This window comes from Salvia hispanica, chromosome 6, assembly GCF_023119035.1.
Source record: "Salvia hispanica cultivar TCC Black 2014 chromosome 6, UniMelb_Shisp_WGS_1.0, whole genome shotgun sequence".
Lineage (NCBI taxonomy): Eukaryota > Viridiplantae > Streptophyta > Magnoliopsida > Lamiales > Lamiaceae > Salvia > Salvia hispanica.
This window is the reverse complement of record NC_062970.1, coordinates 16165005-16184765: the sequence shown is the minus strand read 5'-3', so window position 1 is coordinate 16184765 and position 19761 is coordinate 16165005. Positions and strand designations below refer to the sequence as shown.

Below are 19761 nucleotides of genomic sequence, written 5' to 3'. Positions count from 1 at the left end.
CGCGACATTTTCCCACACGGTCCAGATCGCCCTCCTCTCCGGCTCATCCTCACCCTCCTCCTCCTCTGCCCCCGTGTGCGAAGAAGAGCTCGGGACTTTAGCCTTGCCCCTACCCCCGCCCCTGGCCTTGCCCTTGCCTTTGCTCCTGCCCCTTGCAGCAGGCTCCGCCTCATCGGGAGTCTCACGGATCGGCGATAGCCCCAATCCTCAAAAGAGAAAGTCTCGAGGCCGGCGTACTGAGTCTCCGGAACAATACTAGGGGAATCATCGGCAACAAATCTATATATGGCCGATACACAGATTCCCCAGGCGTCCTCGGGCTCCGCCTCTCCATCGACCCACCCACCGACATATTTGGCGGCATCCCGCCCATCCCCGCTGCCCCGGGCATCATCCCACTCACCCCCGCCATATTTGGCCGCATACCGCCCATCCCCGCTGCCCTTGGCATCGTCCCATCCATCCCCGACATATTTGCCGGCATACCCGCTGCCCCCGGCATCATCTGACCCATTCGACTCATCCAAGTGTACATATTGTAGAACATTTGGGGAGTCATCGTCGGCATACCGCCCATCCTCTCGCCATCTCCGGGGATTCATCCCCGCTTGGGGATTCATTCCCCGCAAAATTTCCCTCCGCGCCGATGGGAATCGAGGGTGTGTTCCCTCCGCTCGTGGTGGGGGAGTTTCTGTTGTACTCCATTGTAGTAGAAATGAAATGTGTAGAGAGAGAGAAACTTGTTAACACAAGTGGGGTGAGTGAAATGAATTTGGGGAAGCCCTATTTATAGAGTTTATTATTTATTAATTAAAAAAATATATATAAAAATATAAAATGTCGGACGTCCGAGTGGGACGGGCGACCTTCGCCGCAGTGGCGCCCGTCCCACTCGCCCGTCGACGGGAGGGGCGAGCCCGTCGCAGGGGCACTCGGGACGGGCGTGGGCGCCCTTCCCACCCACTATGGCGCCCGTCGGGTCGCCCGTCCCCGACGGGCGAACGGAAAGGGCGCCGTAGGAGACACCCTTATCTCTCCTTGCCCAACTCAAGAAAATACATAAAAATACTAACATTTCAGAAAAGATTTCATTTATGTGAAATTGATTAAATTGTTAAAATACAGAGAGGACACAATCATTATTCCGCCTCCTCATTCGGGCTCCAAGGAATCGAATTACAGACGCCCGGTTCCAGAGCTCCGAATCAATAATTTGATTTCCCGGTAACTTTTTATGGTTTGTCATATTTCAATTTTTCGTTTGTGCTTCTTGTTTATTTTCTTGAAAAAGATATTGGTTGAATTTTCTTGAATAAGTTTATCTTCTAATTCGTGAAGAACCTAAATTTTCGTTGACAATGTTAGTTGTTTGGATAATTTAAGTTCCCAGCCAGGACTTGAATTGGGCTTCAATTAAAGCTGTTCTTTCTAATTTTGGTGTTCAAGTCATATATGTGGGGCTTGCAGGTTTAGTTTGTGTCTTTAATTTAGTATATTTTGCTGAACCTCTGTTTTTTAGCCATGGATCAGCATCCCAATTATGAATCGATGGTTGCTCGTGTTCAACAGTTGGAGAGAGGTATGCTATCGTATATCTTGTGTCAAGATTTCTGTTTCTTTTTTAGAATGATACTACATTCTTAGTTAAATTGTTGGGACTGATTGTGAGAAACAATGGAAATTATTAGCTGCAGCCTGCAATAGAAGCTTCAGTTTTTCTGGAAACCACTCATGAGATTCTCAAACCTTTGTCAATCTTCGTATTTTGTTGGAGTCCGATTAATATTGAGAACTCCACAAAGTTAATTTTTCTTGTAAGGGTGTGAAAAATATAGTAGTATGTCGGTGTGATTGAACTGAAGATACTTCATTTAGTCTAATGTTTGAACCTGGCTATTCTAGTTTACAAGGTGACCTCTTGTGGGTGATTGGAGGATTTTTTTCTTATGACTTTGATGTTGAGAGTCTATTGGTTGACTACGATGACTAAATATATTCTGGTACCTTGGACTTAATTTTGCTCATCGGTGTTATGTTGATCCCTTCTGCAGAACGTAATGAATTGCAGAAAGATATTGAACAGTTGTGTATGCAACAAGCTGGACCTGCCTATATTGGAGTGGCAACACGTTTACATTTTCAGAGGTAGAACTATTTTACCAATTACAGTGAACTGCTTACAATTAATGCCACATATATACGAGGATAATGGATCATTATGTTCTTCTCTCAACAATAATGACGGCATTCTTTATTTTTCTCAAATTAGGACAGCTGGGTTGGAGCAGGAGATCGAGAACTTGAAAAAACAGTTGGCTACTTGCATAAGACAAAATCAAAATCTTCAAGAGGAGCTATCCGAAGCTTATCGCATTAAAGTGAGATCTTCTGTTTTGATTGATTAGTTCCACTTGTGTGGATTTCTGTCATTCTTTCTAAGTACATCTTGTCTTGCATGTAACTTTTTTTAGAGCCAAATAGCCGATCTACATAAGGCTGAAGTGTCAAAGGTACATATCTCTCTCCATCATGGCATAAGTAGCACTGATTCATCTAAACACACGTTTCCAGTATACCCTACCTTTTGATGTTCAACTTCTGAAAATATTCTCTCCAAAAGTACCTGTTTTTTCTTTTATAAGTTGATAATTGATATCATCGCCATATTCTGGTTAAAAAAATTAAAAAAGGTTAAAGATATTAGTGAAAAGTTCATGCTCAAGACTCATGTATTATTGTTTACTTTCTGTACCAGAATGTCGAAGCTGAGAATCAGCTTAGGTTTTTTCAAGATTGTGTAGCTGCTGCTTTTGCTGAGCGAGATAATGCAATAATGGAGGTTAATTTTTCTTCTCCTGTGGTCCTTCCTCTACCCTTCCTTAGCTTTGATGATAGCTTAGACCTTAGGCTGTAAGGTTTACGATAGGTGCCTTTGTTGGCAAAGCATAGTGGGTCTTTTGGTGGTTCCAGTTTAAGCCAACTTCTTTTGGACAGGCTGAAAAGGCTAAAGAGAGAGAGGAGCTACTGCCGCAGGAGCTGACAAATTTTCAGAGAAGGTCTTGTGTATAATATTCTGTATACGTTTTCCCTGGTTACTAAAACCATGTTTTAAAGCTCAAGATGAACTTTTGTTTTTATTTTGTGATGTTTTGTTGGGATAATGGTTGATATGGACTTATGGAGAGGGTGCATGAAAAATTGAGTGGATTCTGCATCTATGTTCTGTTTAAGGCTGTTTATCCGGATTGTAGCTTAGTTTAAAATATGTTAATAGAGCAAATGCTATTCACAAATTTTTTGATTATAGTAGTTAATAGTTGTTAAAGTGGCGCCTGTGGCAAAAGGTTCCCGTAGTACGACCTGTTGTTGCTTAGAATGTCAAAGGTGGGTGCTATTCTACAGTCACACACCTGGGTTCACTTTGGGCCTCAGGTGGAGCACTCTAAAGGAACGCCTTTGAGACCGAAATTACAGTGCTAACTGAAGTTCTATATGAGAGTAAAGGGACTTTTTTACTTTTTGTAGCACTGAGTATCAAATGATAGTCTTGTCTTCCATGAAGTGACATAGGCCATGTAGGAGGTTCTGGTTTCAAAAAATTTTGTTACCAATTTATTCATATGAAGTGCAGGAATTAGAAAAAATACTGTTAGCTCTTCTTGCACGGAATATGGCATGCTAAAGTACAAGTTGGTTAAACCACTGCTTAGGATAAGGACTTATATGTGATCTTTAATGTTGGATTTGCATTCTGTTTTCTGCCTTTTATTTCATCGCCCAACTATGACTAAATCTGTATATGTATTACCAAATTACCAAATGTATGAAAAAACATTCGTGAATTTTGGCTGATATGTGTATGATATCTTCTTTTTTGTTCATCTCGCATATGACTTCCCTTGGCTGCAAATGAAAAAAGAGTCCTGTATAGGGTACACATATTAAAATATACTTTCTATTGCCTACAGGGTTGAAGAGCTGACTGCTGAACTTCTTGAAGAAAAGGAACAAGCAGCAAATATCCGTATTGATTTAGAAAAGCACGAAAGGCAGAATGAGATGTTCAGACAGGTGGTTGCCTAGATTCTTATGATCCACCTGGAACTTGAAACAAAACTAACCTCTACTACATTACCTTGATTATTCCTACAATGTAGCATGTAATCTGAGCATTGTGGTCCTGCCACTTACAAAATGATCCCTTTATGAAAACTGAGAATCATGTCTTCAACTTTAGACAATCAGTTTTGCTCAAATCCTGCCATTCATAAATTCTGCTTTTTAAGGATTTACTTTCTTCATAATAGGTGATTGATAAATTCTATAGCATCAGACAAGATTCCCTTAATGATTCCACTGATGGAAGTTGGGAAGAGAAATGTCTTTCTCTTCTGAATGATTCAGAGGATACATGGAGGTTCCAAAATGATGAGGATGCTTCAACCTCCAATTACATTGTAAGTCCTACTAAGTAATAAATGATAATTGCCCTTAGCTTATTTGAATTTCAGTTGATTCGTTTAGCTGTTCCTATGTTTCCTGATATCCTAAGTGAATGCGAGTTATTATTTTTGTGGTGTTATTTAAGTTATATTTGTAGTGTTTGGGTCATATTGCTACTCCCACTTCATTCTAGAACTTGTATGCCATTGTCTACATTTTGATGTCAATTGCCTGCATCTAATTGGGACTCATCTCAGAGCCAATCATTAGGTTATGAGCTTACCTAATACAGGTGTGTGGCATAAGCTATTCAACATATGAATGTTGCGGCGATCTTCGCTATATGCCTAGTTATTCAGGATGTTGTAGGAGAAGATGGTTCGGGTAGTGAGATTTGGAAAGGAATTGGTGCTTGTATGTATATGTGTCATTGTATTGTTTGGAAAAAAAAGAAATTGATATATGTAGGGAAGTTTCTTACTGTTTTTCTTAAATTGAAATAGTGATCGATGATTCAATCAGTGCTTGGGTATATATTAATGGCAGTTGATCAGCAGAAGAATCGTGCATGATGTATGGTTGTTAGTATTGCCTAAGAGCTAGAAGGAATTCAAAATATAAACATACCTATTTTATGACTTGCTTTTTGAGGTTTATTGATTAAATTACCTTCAGGCAGAACTCTCTCGAAGCCGAGATTGAAACTCTGAGGAGACGTCTCGATAATTTACAAAACAAGCTTCGAGTGGTGAGCTTCTGATTTCTTCACTCTTTTAATGCATGGCATGCATGGCATCTGCTGTTCTCACATTGTTGATAGCTGTTACATTATTATGTATTGATGATTAGGGACTGGAAATTGAAACCCACTTGAAGAAGAAAGTCCGTGATTTGGAGAGGAAGAAAGTAAGACATTTTGATCTCTAGTAAAAGACGTACAATTTCCAGTTGTAATTGCTTGCTACTTATTTAAAAACTGCGTAAACTGCAGATCCATTCAAAAGAGAAGAATAAAAAGTGGATTTCGGCATTATCTCATCACCATTCTCAGTTCAGAAACGGTATCAAAAGCTTACTTGATGAGGGATATTTGGAGCTAAAATCAATTAGCGATCTGGTAGTTGAGAAGATCAAGCAACTTGAAACGAGCAGAGAATGCGATTTGAGATCTTCTCAGCTACAAGAGAGAGAATTTGACGTGAGTGAATGCAGGGATGTCCATGTTAGTGCCGATTCTAGTCCAGTTGCAATCACTGAGGCATGTTCTTGTTATTCCCTATTATATCTACATATGTCTTTACACCTTTTAGTAGTTTTTTTTTCTCAATACAGTTTATATCGTCTTGTATCGAAAGATCAGCTCAACATTTTGTCAAGAAAGTGTAGCTGAATACTTGGTGTTTTGGTATAATTGTATATGCATAACAACAGTTTTTCCCTCACACTGCAGAAAAGTCATCCGGGCTTGCCAATTCCAAGTGCTTGTGAAACTGGCGATGCATCTGAAGCCCTTGCTTTGGCATTGCACGATAAGGTTTTCTAAAACACTCCTTCCCTGGTTTTAGCACTGTAACATCAACCTTATGTTGTTTCTATGATTTTCAGGTGTCAGCATTATTACTTATGTCGCAGCAAGAAGAAAGACATCTATTAGAGAGGGATGTAAATGCAGCTTTGCAAAAAAAAATCGAGGAACTGCAGAGAAACTTAATGCAGGTGATTTTGAATGTTTACTTTTAGCATCTCTATTGCTCCCAGTTTCTTATTCAGATAGTCAATATAATGATTCTTTACCCTTCAGAAATAGGGCATTGCTGCATTTCATTATGAAACCTATATTCTCTCTGGCCATGCATTTCATGGTTTATACATATCTGATGCTCTACTTCATAATCTTTTGTTGGTCTAGGTTACGAATGAAAAGGTGAAAGCTCTTATGGAGTTAGCACAGCTGAAGCAAGAATTATATAATCTACAACCGTATGTTCACTCATTTTATGATGAGCTTTGCTATAATGTTTCTTCTTATTCATTGCTGTTGTGATGACATATACATTTCTATTGCAACTGTTAATTTTGGTCGTCACAATAATGATTTGATCATGGGCTGAACTGCTCTTCCCCTTTGCTCATTGGTTTAACATCTACTGTTGTGTGCTTGTTCGAAATTTTATTTTGCTGCCGTAATGTATCATAGCATCATAATAACGTAAGGTACAACGACTGCAGAAAGATCAGTCAGGACAAAGTACAAGGAATCAATCCGGTGGAGACTGCAGAACGAAGAATGGTATCGGAGAAAGACGGGAAATTGAAAAGTCTGCTAAAGAAAACTTACTTAACACGTTGGGTCGGAGGCTCCGATGGAAGTGATATATTGGCACATCTACATAACGAAAAACCACATCAAGTGGATTTCGCAAGGTTAGAGTGGATATTAGAAAGTGATGGTTACCACCAGCTTGGTGGTTGTGGTATTTCCATGAATAACATCTTAAACAGATGCTCGTAGACTATATTAAACATATAACATTCTTCCGTATCCTCCATTACTGCTATGAATCATAAGTTACCAACAAAATTTGTGTCACTATTTTTACAGGATGAAGATTGAAAATGCCACTCTTAAGGAGAGCCTGGACAGTATGGAGCATCTACTTTCTTCTGTTCGAAGACTCCGTATTTCCCTATTGAAGGTGACTGTTTCGTTCCAGTTAGCGCTCTATACTGACTAGAAAGTCAACAACTGAGAGTTTCTTGCGATATTTATTACAGGTGAAAGAGTCGGATGCAGGGAAAGATGAAGACATGAGGTGTTCCGAAGATTTGGAACAAGTTATTGCAGAAGCAAACCTTCTGAAGACAGCCCTTGGCAGCTCTCTCCCCGTTAGTTGGCTGGCTGAAACGGAACGATCATTGGATGAAATAAGTGGGGCCGCTCGGGAGTCTGGGCAAGAGAAAGTGGATCTTGTTTCTGCAGCTGGATTTGAGATGGTGGAGCTCTTGATATTTGCTGCTCAGAACCTCAAGGAGTGTTGTGGTAAGTGAAGTAAAGAAATTTCAACATGTGTTATACTTATAGCTGAAGCAGAATTTTGTATACTAGTTAAAACAAAGCAGTGTGAAAATAGTACTCCATGTAAGTTTGTATTTACTTGCTCTGTACACAAGTTGTAAATTCCAGAGCCCTCATTTACATGGATTTAAAATGGCACTTCCCTCTTTTCAAAATATATTCTGTCAATACACTTAAGTAAAATGATTTGTTTCCATTACTTAAAGCTAATATGTCCTCATGAATAATGTAATGTCTTCCATCATACATTAACATGGGGAATCATTTTCTATATAGAGGGCGTTTCTCAATAAAACATACTACCTCCGTCTCATAGAAATAGCCCATTTTGGGTTGACACAAGTTTTAATAAAATGAGAAAGTATCATTTGAATTATAATTCATATATTTTAAAAAGAATTAGAATTAGATAACTTTGGTTAGATTCTAGTCGATCTCACAACTTTCAAACACCGTGAACTAAAGCATGAATACGATTGGTTTTACTATCTCACTTTGAAAACATTCTCTTTCATAGAAATAGATACTTCGGAGATAACATGGATTTTAATGTTTAATTGATAAAGACAGAAAGAAAAGATAATTAAAGTATGGTTAATAGAAAATGGGTTCCACTTCAGTAGAGATAAAATATTTTATAAAATTAGAAAGTGTATTATATAGTCTTATGGAACGGACTTAAAAGGAAAGAGTGCATTTTCTTATGGAAAGATCATGGAGTATATTGGAAGTTTGGAACTGAATTGATATTTAAACAAACAAAAACAAAATATGAAAATTTTGTTTGTTCAGTTTGAATATTTAGTTTTAAAATTGTGTGGTATATATTTGCCTTTGGGTCCCTCGTATATTTTTTAATTTTGGCGCCTGTTCGATTTGTAATGAGAACCCTGTATTTCTCGCTTTATACAATTCAGTGAATTAAATTATTGAGTTTTTCAACTCTGTCTTTCACTCCTCAAATCCTCAATTGCTTCACCAAAACAATGGAAGAAATTCAAAATGATGAAAAATCAAATTCAGGGAATGATTCCGCTCGACCATGGCAATCCTACAATACTGTTTATACCAACGCTAAAGCAGGTTTCATCTCTCTTGATTTCAAATTTCAATATTACTCCTATTCAATCTCCCCAATATAATATTACTGGACTTATGCTCGTCATCTCTTCCGTTGATGATTTTATTTGGTTCATTTAGGCGATTCAGTTCATGGGGTCTTAATTTTATTTTTCTAGGGATGGAAGGGGTGGACAAGGAGAAAGTGCAGAGGGTGGTTTATGAGATGAGCAAGGGATCCAAGTATTTTGAACACGAGGAAAAGAAAGAAGCTTACATGAAGCACAAAATCGAGAGCTTTCGGGCGCAGCTTGCTAAGCTTACTGACTCAGATTTATCACACCATCGGAAGGTATGAATTAGTCACAGGTGGAAAAATGATGAAGAGTTGAAATGAGCAGTTATAATGTGTGGGAGTTTCTTATTATTATGCCTGTCTCAAAAAGTTATAGACTTCACTCGTGAGAAGTTCGATTATATGAATAGGCTCATTGTGGGGGAATTTGCACAAGTGAAGCCTTTTTCGGGTAGTCTATCCTACTGAGGCCACGTATATTATGAACTCTAATGGGAATTTAAACATCTTTTGCAGATTGCTGATAGAAAAATTGCAGGATTGGAAGCCACCCGTGATCTGTCAAGGATTTGGTTACATGTAGATATGGATGCTTTTTATGCAGCCGTTGAAACACTGAGCAATCCTTCTCTAAAAGGCAAGCCAATGGCTGTTGGTAGCATGTCTATGCTATCCACAGCTAATTATGAGGTTGGTGCATCTGAATGAGGGTTAAATAGATCATGAAGGTTCTTGGTTGATCTTGTAATACAGTTTGTCGGCTACATGATGAGGCACAACTGTCTTTTGTAGGCAAGGAAATTTGGGGTTAGAGCTGCAATGCCTGGATTTATTGCACGTAAACTGTGTCCTGAACTAATTTTTGTTCCAACAGACTTCAAGAAGTATAATCATTTTAGCGGTTTAACTAGGAAAGGTTATAAATGTTGCACTTTCCTCTGGGTTGTCTTTGATATGGATATTTACACTTTTTACTGAATTCCTCTATGCACTTGTTTGCATTTAGTTTTCGAGAGGTATGATCCCAACTTTCTAGCTGCAAGTTTGGATGAGGCTTACCTAGATATAACAAATTTCTGCAATGAAAAGGGAATGACTGGTGGACAAGTATGTCATGATGATATCTATTCCGTTAAACATTGTTTGTTATTATTTCAATTCTGGTTCCTATTTTTTCTACTTTCATTTTCATAAATTCCTTATCATTAATTTCTAAAGGTGGCTGAAGAGCTCAGAGAAAGTGTTCACAAGGAGACTGGGCTCACATGTAGTGCTGGGGTGGCACCAAATCGCTTGCTCGCCAAGGTGCTTAGTGACAACATCAGACTTATGTTTACTTGGTTGCTTAATTAAATGTCACCACTCGTGTAATGCATAACTCAAACTTTTGCCTGGGTTATCCGGAACTGGTGAAATTGTTGTTCTAATATGTAGTATGATAGGCTCATGATTTATGAATTCTATTAGATGTAGTGTCTTTCATAACAAGCTCACTGTTTTTGTGAAAACTATTCTGAGTGACTTGTTATTTCACCTTGACTAATGTAGTCTTTTGACATCTTCTATACCAGTCCAGGAGTAAGACTATAAAACCAATCTGCCATTCTTTTGGAGTTATATATTAGATATTAAAAACTTATAACATATAGTATTAGTATATATTATCTCCTGGTGAATCAAATCCGAAGTTAGGATCCTAGCAAAACTAACTTGTGGAGCCTATGTAATAGTGAGGCTTTTATCTAATGCTACTTGGGAAGAAAGTGGAATCTGCTGAATTCTATATCTGTTCTCTAGAAATCACGAGTAAAGCTTTTGAGCAAATATGACAATGGCTTTATTTGACTAACTTTGATACTCTACCCATCATTGACAAGTGCTTATACATGTCTTACTATGTATCACAATTAATTAGGTCTTCACATATTAGCATACTGCCATACTCTAGTATGTAATTTTAAATTTGAGGAAAATGAGAGGGGCAAAATTATGCATGTGGAAAATTTGAGGAATTGAGAGGGGCATTTATAAAGAAATATGAATAAATTTGCAAATTTATTAAACAAAATATAGTACCAGTAAAAGCTTGAGAGGGGGCAAATGCCCCACCTGAAGACCATGTGGCTGCGCCACTAGTACTATTGGTTAATGTCTTTATTTGCCTACGTTTACACAGGTTTGTTCAGATATCAATAAGCCAAATGGTCAGTTTGTTTTGCCAAATGAGCGTGTTGCTGTTGTAACATTTATATCATCATTACCTATAAGGAAGGTACCTCTCTATCTCTTTGTGATAATATTATTGAAAGTTGAGACTTATGTATCCTCATTCCAAGTGTCCATTTGTAGATTGGGGGCATTGGTAAGGTTACTGAAAATATTTTGAAAGGAGTTCTTGGAATTACAACATGTGAGGAAATGCTGCAGAAAAGTAGTTTCATCTGTGCATTATTTTCTCACGCATCTGCAGGTTTGTACTCTCTTTCTTGTAACTCTCTGGGTTTGTGTGAGAATCCCATTGGTATTGGTTATCCTCCCGAGTTTGGTCTGGAGGATTTTGAGATGCTCTTCAACTAGTTAAGCTGATCATTCTGAGATGTATATCACATAGTTCTTCATAATCTGCTGTATTATTTCAGTATTTCTACAATACCATTCCTATTAGATTAGAAATTATTTGCTTCCTTTGCAGATTTCTTTTTATCTGTCAGTTTGGGAATTGGGAGGACAGATACACCTCAAGCGTCCCAGAGGAAAAGTATGAGTACCGAAAGAACTTTCTCGCCTACAGGAGACAAGGCATCAATATTCCAGAAATTAGGTGAAAAAAGCTCACTCAACTTTTCCCATCATGTATCCCTAATCATATAGGTCTCTGTATGTGCAATGTATTCTCTTTTCTAATGTTAATATGCAAAATTAAGATCGACCTTATGTGTTCTCTTCTCTAATGTTAATATGAAAAGTTGAGATTGACCTTCTGCTTGTTGCACAGTCTTCAGTCACATTCTCAACTGATCAAGGAAAAATTCTTTCTGCAGTTGATCTTTCAGAAAATCTTTCTTCTGACTTGAAGAAAGAAGGCATCCGTGGAAGAACATTGACATTAAAGTTGAAAACATCAAGTTTTGAGGTATGATTTGATGCACTGTTGTAATTCTTGATAGATGAGCCACATCTGTAGAGATTGTGCTCTATATGTATATATGTTTCCTGTGAGTTCATTTGTACTCTCTCTGGCAATCAAGTTACCGAATGAGGCCTGATGAAATACTGTTGCATTTTTTCTTATCTATAATATGGATACTCCAGGTTCGAACTCGGGCAGTGACTCTTTCATATAATACTTGCTCAAGTGAGGATATTTTGAAACAAGCGAAAAAACTGCTCAAGGCTGAACTTCCGGTGTCACTCAGACTAATGGGTAGGATCATTTGGTATTATAATATTGTGATCTTTTTAAGAAATTTTTCGTAGGGACCAATACTAATCTTTTATACGTATTGCAACATTTTTATCAGTTATCTACTTCATACATTGATCTTGGCTATTCATCCATATTCTGCATTAGGACTGCGGATGTCAAACTTCGGTGAAGGCAGAGAAGGTGTTGCAGCTGATCCTAAACAAAAGACACTTTCTAACTTTCTGGGGGCAGATGATGCTTCGCGACGAGGGCTGGGAGCTCAAGTGCAGTTAGAGTCCACTATCTGTGATGATGCTCTAGCCATCATCGACACAGAGTCCAGTTTATGTGGTGATATACACGAGCCATCTGAATCAATTGATTTTGCAGATACCTACCAGATACATGATTCTGAACACACGGGCACAAGGCATTTTCACAGTGAATCCGAAACTCGAGAAGCTTTTAATCTCCAGATTGACAATTTGAATGAAAAGGTGTGTATTTAAAGTCATGGTATTCTAATTCAGACCGTCTTTGTTTATTAAAACACTGACCAGACTTTTCTTGAACATTTTTGTGATAGGTTTGTCATCACGACACAGTTGGAGCTGCGGCAGATCTCCTTCCAACAGGAACTGGTCGGTTAGTAGAAAGAGATTCTTCGTCTGGGTTGTGCGAGGAAAGCAGTTTTGATCAACATAAGAGAGACTGCAGCAATGGCGAGGCAGGGTCTTCACTAAATCCCAGAGATACCATATGTTGGTTGAATGACTACCAATGCTCAGTATGTGGAGCCGAACTTCCTCCCAGCTTTATCGAGGAAAGGCAAGAGCATTTTGATTTCCATCTTGCCGAGCGGCTGCAAGATGAGGAGTCAATCAACAGAAACAGACTTGTCAAGCCTCCTAACCTAAGGTGATTGATTCATCTGTATTCATTCAGCTTTATCATCACAAGTTTCATATTACACAATTTCCAAACTTGAAACGCTGAATACTTGTGCCAGATTCGCCGAGAAGGGCGATATGAGCAATCGAAAGAAAAAGAAGCAGAAAAGATCTTCTCCTTCTGAGGGTAAGCACATTCCAATCGATGCGTTCTTTGCCAAGACGAGCCAAAACTTCTGATATTGTATAGTAGAAAATCAATTTTGTTCATCATAGATCCTATGTATATTTTCCCAAAACTTGCATTGTGTCTATAATTCATCATAATAAATTATTTCATAAAAAAATCATAGTAATTTATTAAAACGAAATCCGAACAAAAATGTCCAACCCCACTATTTGTATGCCATGTGTATGCATATACAAGTAAAAGGTTATAAAATTTAATAATGGCGTAATAATGAATTAGAAAAAGGAAGAATTCAACCAAGTGCAACAACAATTTAATTAAAATTTAATTGCCATTTTTCGTTTTGCATTTTGTGAGAAATAGAATTAACACAAAATAACAATATATTATTGTAGGAAATAGGAATGATAAGTTTCCAATTTATACTAGTATTGGTTAACAATTATAAGTACAAGTGCAAAAGGTAGATCTCCTGAAATCAGTGCCACAAAATGCAGCAACAAAATTGGATCCACCAAGACCACTTTTCTTGCACACATTTACACATGAATTTGGATCATTTAAATTACAAGGAGCGGTCAAATCAAACGAACAAATTTTTCCCCCACGAGCCAAACAACCTGCGGTCAACAAATTAATTTAATTAAATTTAATTTTAACTATGTATTTTGGTGTCATGAAAATAATTAATCACTCATAGGATGCAAATCATTCGAAAATAAAGTGTAATCATATTAGAAGGGAAAACATAGGGATTATCATATTCTGAAAAATAATTCTCCACTAAAAGTCGTCATAATATTATATGAAATTAACTGAATTTGCTATGGATGGAATAAGTGGGTGCAATATAAGCTTTGTAATGAAACATGAATAAATGAAACATGAATAAAATATAAGTTTCACTTATCGAATAATACAAATACAAAGAAATATTTACTGTAAGACTCAATAATATAATAAAATGAGACTTCTAATGCGAGATCAAGAGAGCACAAGAAAATAAATTTGATTCTTAGTAGGCAAAAAGATGTGTATTACATGAATGCACGGTACATCAACCTCGGTTAGGATTCACCAATTTTCAATATATAATTTACTATATAATTAAAATGTAAGTAATAAAATTGAATATGTATAAACTTGGATTAGGATACACCAATATATATATTCTTCCAAAAGTAATTAATAATAAACTTGTACCTATAATAAGAGTGAAGCAAATGATAAGTGCGAAGAAAGATGCCTCGAGCCTTGCCATTTTGTATGTTGTAATCAATCTCAGTCAAGTATTTTGGTTTCATGTGTGTGGTGTGTATATATAGTAGTGACCATTAATTGATTATTATCATATAAAATAGTTTCTTGGCATGCATAAGATCATTTATTTAAATTATTCCTATATCCAGAAATACCACACCATGAATTCATGGTTATAATTGATGAAAATCCATAAATTCCATGATTCTACCCAAAAATTAATTGATGATTGAAAATAATTTCAATTTTCAGTAGGGGTGCGATCATATCATAACTAATATTTATGTGATAACCTAATAATCCTATCATTTTATGGGTCAAAAGTATCATTTTTACTAAAAATAATATTTATACACGATAAAATGATATTTTTTCAGCATGCATAAAATGATATTCTGTCCATAAAGTAATATTTTTCGTCTATAAAATAAGAGTTATTAGGTTATCATCATAAATATGGGTTATGACATGATCACGTCCCTTTGCTTTCATGTGTTTCATGTGTATATATATAATAATGACCTTTAATTGATTATAAACATATAAAACAATTTCTTGCCATGCATTAAGATCATTTATTTAAATTATTCCTATATCTTCTATAAATATTCCACATGCCACAATCATGGATTCTTGGTTATAACTCACAGATTTCGATGAATTTCATGATTCTATATTAAATTGATGATAAGAGCACTGGTCTATGATATCTATATAATAATTTCAGTTTTGTCATAATATTATTGTAGAATAATTATAAGTATGTTATTTTTTAATATCAATATATTGTTCGTACAATAATTTTTTTTCAATCCAAATATACTGTTGGATCAGTTAACATTATCACATACTACGATAAAAATATATGAATTATATCCTAAAATTAATTGGTGATAGAAGAAATGCACCATAGTTCAGTTTTCTTTTAACATCGATTTGAGATAGTTATATATTAGCTAGTATCTTTTGGTTTTAATTGGCTACAATATCTTATAACAATTCATTTTATAACTTTACTGAAATTCAGTTTTTTTTTTATTTTTTTTATCTAATGAGTCTTTTGTACGTTCATAACTTTTAGTCTACTAATCTCAATTTTATTTATCTTAATAAATGTAATCTAGCTAGATTTGTAGATCGTTAAAAACTTATACTACGAACACGCGCGCCAATGATATTGTAACTATTACATTCGTAATTTAATTAATTTGAACAAGGCAATGAAACTGTACTCGGTTAATTTCTTAATTATATGTTAAATTATTAATCACATACGAGATAAAGAAATATCTATAATTCGTATTAGTATTCCATTTTGTCACTGTAAAATATTTGTGATCCATATAAATTTAATTTTCCGCACATCATGGAAGGAAATATTGGAAGATGATTTCAATAATACTCTTTTTCCACTCAAAAAGTGAAATATTTTTTTTCGTTATTAGATTATGCTAGAAATGTTATTGAAAAAAAAATTATACTCCATATATCAAGTCAACAAAATCAAAATACTATAGTAGTACTACTAATAAATTTGGCAGGTGGAGAACGTGATTTCCCCTCTCGACGTCCACCGCCACGTAAGCCCTCATATGTGGTCACAGTTAGCTAGCAAAAGAGATAAGATGGAGTATCATTTTATTATTTTTATTTTTAACTAAAATTACAAATGAAGACAACTTTAATGAGATTTTTCTTTCACATTTGTTTATTGATTGGTTCATTGAGGGTATGTTATGGAAGCCTCGACGTATATAAAATTTCATGTTTTAGTTGTTTTGTAGAAAGTGTGATTCAAATCATTCAATGGTATATAATTTGACACATTTACTTCTTATAATCGATAATATTAATAATTAATTAGCACTGTATTATTTTTGTTATCATTATTACTAGATTTTTTTTCCCAATTATCCTATCATTCTAACGAGATATGAATTAATCAAAAGTTGAATCATCATATCAAGAACAAATAATAGGAGTAGTATTCTATAGTACTAATAAACTCAAATAAATAATTAATGAATTAGTCTATACAATTAATAAAGGGTTTAATGTATAGTATTACATGGTGTGAATGTGACACTAACGAATTTTACTCATTAACTAATATTGTTCGATAGCAAGAGTGCAGCACACCAACAATATTTTATACTACTAATTTTTTCACAGACATTGTAAAGAGTAATGATAAACAATCAAATTTTGTACCATCAAAATAAGATTATATTAGTTATTTTAATGTGTTAATTAAATATTAAAATAATAAATATAGTTAGTTAATAAATTAAAAACAATTTATTAGTCTTTGGCCTCATTTTTAATTTTTAATCTTTATTTAAATTATTTCTCTATTATTTTTCAAATTTGAATTAAAGTATGCATTAATTACATTTTATGGTTTAAATTTTTTTTAAAAATTATACACAAAGACCATAATATTATGCACGTTCCCTATACTGTATGTATGTCTATACTTTTTAAGTAAATGCATAAATAATTTTTTTTTTTTTTTTCAAATAAATCAATTTTTGATTGTATAAAATTTGATTGCATATACTTATTGCCTTGTAAAATTGTTTTAATCTCGTCAATCTATAATTGATTTTGACATTTTTCCCAAAACAGAGACACGAGTCACACGACCGACACGTAACGAGAAACACGTTGAAACAATTAATTATAAACATGTAGATAATATATCAAAACCTCGACCGTACAAATTATTGGGTATAATATGCTTGAACATCATAATATTTTTAGGGTTTTGAATATTAATTCAGTCGGTATCATTAAGACATCTATTGGTCCCGTCAGGATCCCATTTCTTTTTTCATCATTATTATCATTGATATTTGAAGAAATAATTAGAGATCGGAAAAGTGTATTCTTATTGCTTGATTACAATATGTGCTAGGGTTACATCCTTTATAGCCATAAGATTTTTACATATGGAAAACTAAATCATAGGAGATCATATTCTAGTTATGGTATACAATCAATTTGGAATCAATCATATTAATTTTTGTGATTTCTTTCCAACACTCCCCCTCAAGTTAAGCAACGGATTCCCGATACTTAACTTGCTTAGTACTTCTCTAAAAGACTTCGCACTCACGGCTTTGGTTAGAATATCTGCCAGCTGATTCTCTGACTTCACATATGGGAATTCAACAATCTTGGCTTCAAGCTTCTCCTTGATAAAGTGTCTGTCGACTTCCACATGTTTAGTTCTGTCGTGCTGGACCGGGTTTTCAGAGATACTAATCGCAACTTTGTTGTCACAGAACAGTCTGCACGGTTTTGATACATAAAGATCAAGCTCCATCATAAGCCTCTTCAACCACAATATCTCAGTGAGGTCACTTTTGATTCCACGGAACTCTGCTTCAGCACTTGAAAGTGCTACCACCTTCTGCTTCTTGCTCCTCCAAGTAACAAGATTTCCCCCTACCATTGTGAAGTACCTTGCCGTGGATTTTTGGTCATTTGGATTTCCTGCCCAATCTGCATCGGTAAAACCATTAATCTCCAAGTGCCCATGCTTCTCGAACAATACCCCATGCTCCGCAATGCCCTTCTGATACCGTACAATACGTAATACGGCTTCCCAATGATCCTCCTGTGGTGAGTGCATAAACTGACTTACTATTCCCACAGCATACGCAATGTCGGGTCTAGTATGAGAGAGATAAATGAGCTTGCCCACCAGTCTTTGATATCTCCCCCTGTCTGTGAGCTTCGCCCCTTCGACTATCTGTAGCCCATGATTTTGTATCATTGGGGTATCTGCTGGCTTGCAGTCTACCATGCCCACTTCTGCTAGAAGATCCAGGATATACTTCCTCTAATTAATGAAGATCCCTCTATTTGATCTCAAAACCTCAATTCCCTAAAAATATTTGAGAAGACCTAGTTCCTTCATTTCAAATTCTTTGAACAAGTTCTTTCTCAATTCGCCAATTTCTTCTTCATCATCCCTCGTGATGATCATATCGTCGACATAGACAATCAGGCATGTGATCTTCCCATTCTTTTTCTTGAGGAACAATGTGTGATCTGAGTTGCTCTGTCTGTAGTCATACTTCTTCATCACCTTAGTGAATCGGCTGAACCAAGCCCTGGGAGACTGCTTTTAGTCCATACAACGTCTTCTGGAGTTTGCACACTTCTCCGGGTTGAAACTCATCTAAAAAACCAGGTGGAGGAGCCATATAAATGGGCTTAGGTAATTCTCCATGCAAAAAGGCATTGGTCACGTCGAACTGATGAAGTGGTCAATCCTTGTTGGCAGCGACTGAGAATAAGACCCTTACCGTGTTGATTTTTGCTACCGGGGAAAAAGTCTCTGCATAGTCAACCCCGTATGTTTGAGTGTATCCCTTCGCGACAAGTCGTGCCTTATATCTCTCAACAGAGCCATCTGGTCTCCGTTTGATAGTGAACACCCATCTACATCCTACGGCTTTGACCCCTTCTGGCAGCTTCCCCTTCACCCAATTATTGTTTTTCATCAATGCTTTCATGTCTGTAAACATCGCCTCTCTCAAGTGTTTGTGCTTCATCGCTTCCTCAACAGTCTGTGGAATCTCTTCTTCCTCATAGAGTGCCGCTTCAAATGCACGTGCCATTTTACTCAAATTCCCTTGTACAAAATTTGCAACTCCATATCTGCTCTTTGCTCCAATTTTCTCGGGAGAATATCGCTTTGGAGGAATACCCCGAGTAATCCGATATGGGAGAACATACTTCCCAGTGTCACTGTAAACAGTGTTGTCTTCTTTCTTCTTCTGCAGTGTTAGTATCGACTACAGCATGTTCCTCAGAAATTGGTACGGGGCATACCTGGGATATCGGTTGAGGTTGATCGGGAAGTGGTTGAGTAGACTCTGGTGGAGAGGCGTGCTCGGCGACAGTGACCGCAATGGTCTCTGTTGGTTCCTCAATTGAAGGGCTTGGAGGTGGCACAAACCAACTTAGACAGTCCCCATAATTAGTTCTAGGATTTTGCTCCCCCTGACTACTAAGGTGGTGTGGATAAAAGAACTCGATTTCCAGGAAATTGCAGTTTATAGTGGTGATGATTTTGTTCGTATTCGGGTCAAAGCATCGGTAACCTTTTTGGTTTACCCCGTATCCCACAAAAACACATTTGGTAGCACAAGGTGAAAATTTGGTTCTTTCATGTTTGGGAATGTGGGCATAGACAGTTCAACCAAAGACTTTAGGTGGCATACTAAGGGCTTCAGGTATTTTGGCTTGTTGAGAGAGGATATCAAGAGGGGTTTTTTTGTTGAGGATTTTGGTGGGGAGTCGGTTTATGAGGTAAATTGAGGTTGCCACGGCTTCGGGCCAAAGAAA

The 19761-nt window shown here is 36.4% G+C and overlaps 2 protein-coding genes across 6 annotated transcripts; both read left to right on the top strand.

The window, feature by feature from the left end:
- The first annotated feature begins 1091 nt into the window (after window positions 1–1091).
- LOC125191976 (centrosomal protein of 128 kDa-like) lies at window positions 1092–7674 on the top strand. 4 transcript variants are annotated; one of them, XM_048089424.1, is made up of 18 exons: window positions 1092–1224; window positions 1531–1579; window positions 2052–2145; window positions 2275–2378; window positions 2472–2510; window positions 2756–2839; window positions 2995–3056; window positions 3969–4071; window positions 4308–4457; window positions 5123–5191; window positions 5293–5349; window positions 5435–5701; window positions 5894–5977; window positions 6049–6159; window positions 6353–6423; window positions 6673–6867; window positions 7046–7139; window positions 7219–7674. In XM_048089424.1, the coding sequence occupies exons 2-18, from the start codon at window positions 1541–1543 to the stop codon at window positions 7489–7491; spliced, it is 1896 nt and encodes a 631-aa protein (XP_047945381.1). In that variant the 5' UTR covers window positions 1092–1224; window positions 1531–1540; the 3' UTR covers window positions 7492–7674. The 4 variants fall into 4 exon arrangements, with proteins under 4 accessions (XP_047945381.1, XP_047945380.1, XP_047945379.1 ...); XM_048089423.1 differs by having other exon boundaries at window positions 1106–1224; window positions 1520–1579; XM_048089422.1 differs by having other exon boundaries at window positions 1106–1224; window positions 1520–1579; window positions 2270–2378.
- Window positions 7675–8432: 758 nt separating this feature from the next.
- LOC125192786 (DNA polymerase kappa) lies at window positions 8433–13249 on the top strand. Of its 2 annotated transcripts, XM_048090437.1 has the most exons (14): window positions 8433–8602; window positions 8758–8930; window positions 9171–9344; window positions 9447–9570; window positions 9661–9761; window positions 9873–9959; window positions 10831–10926; window positions 11004–11124; window positions 11347–11475; window positions 11696–11787; window positions 11967–12078; window positions 12226–12557; window positions 12647–12978; window positions 13070–13249. In XM_048090437.1, the coding sequence occupies exons 1-14, from the start codon at window positions 8506–8508 to the stop codon at window positions 13188–13190; spliced, it is 2091 nt and encodes a 696-aa protein (XP_047946394.1). In that variant the 5' UTR covers window positions 8433–8505; the 3' UTR covers window positions 13191–13249. The 2 variants fall into 2 exon arrangements, with proteins under 2 accessions (XP_047946394.1, XP_047946395.1); XM_048090438.1 differs by lacking the exons at window positions 9447–9570; window positions 9661–9761 and having other exon boundaries at window positions 8434–8602.
- The last annotated feature ends 6512 nt before the right edge of the window (window positions 13250–19761 follow it).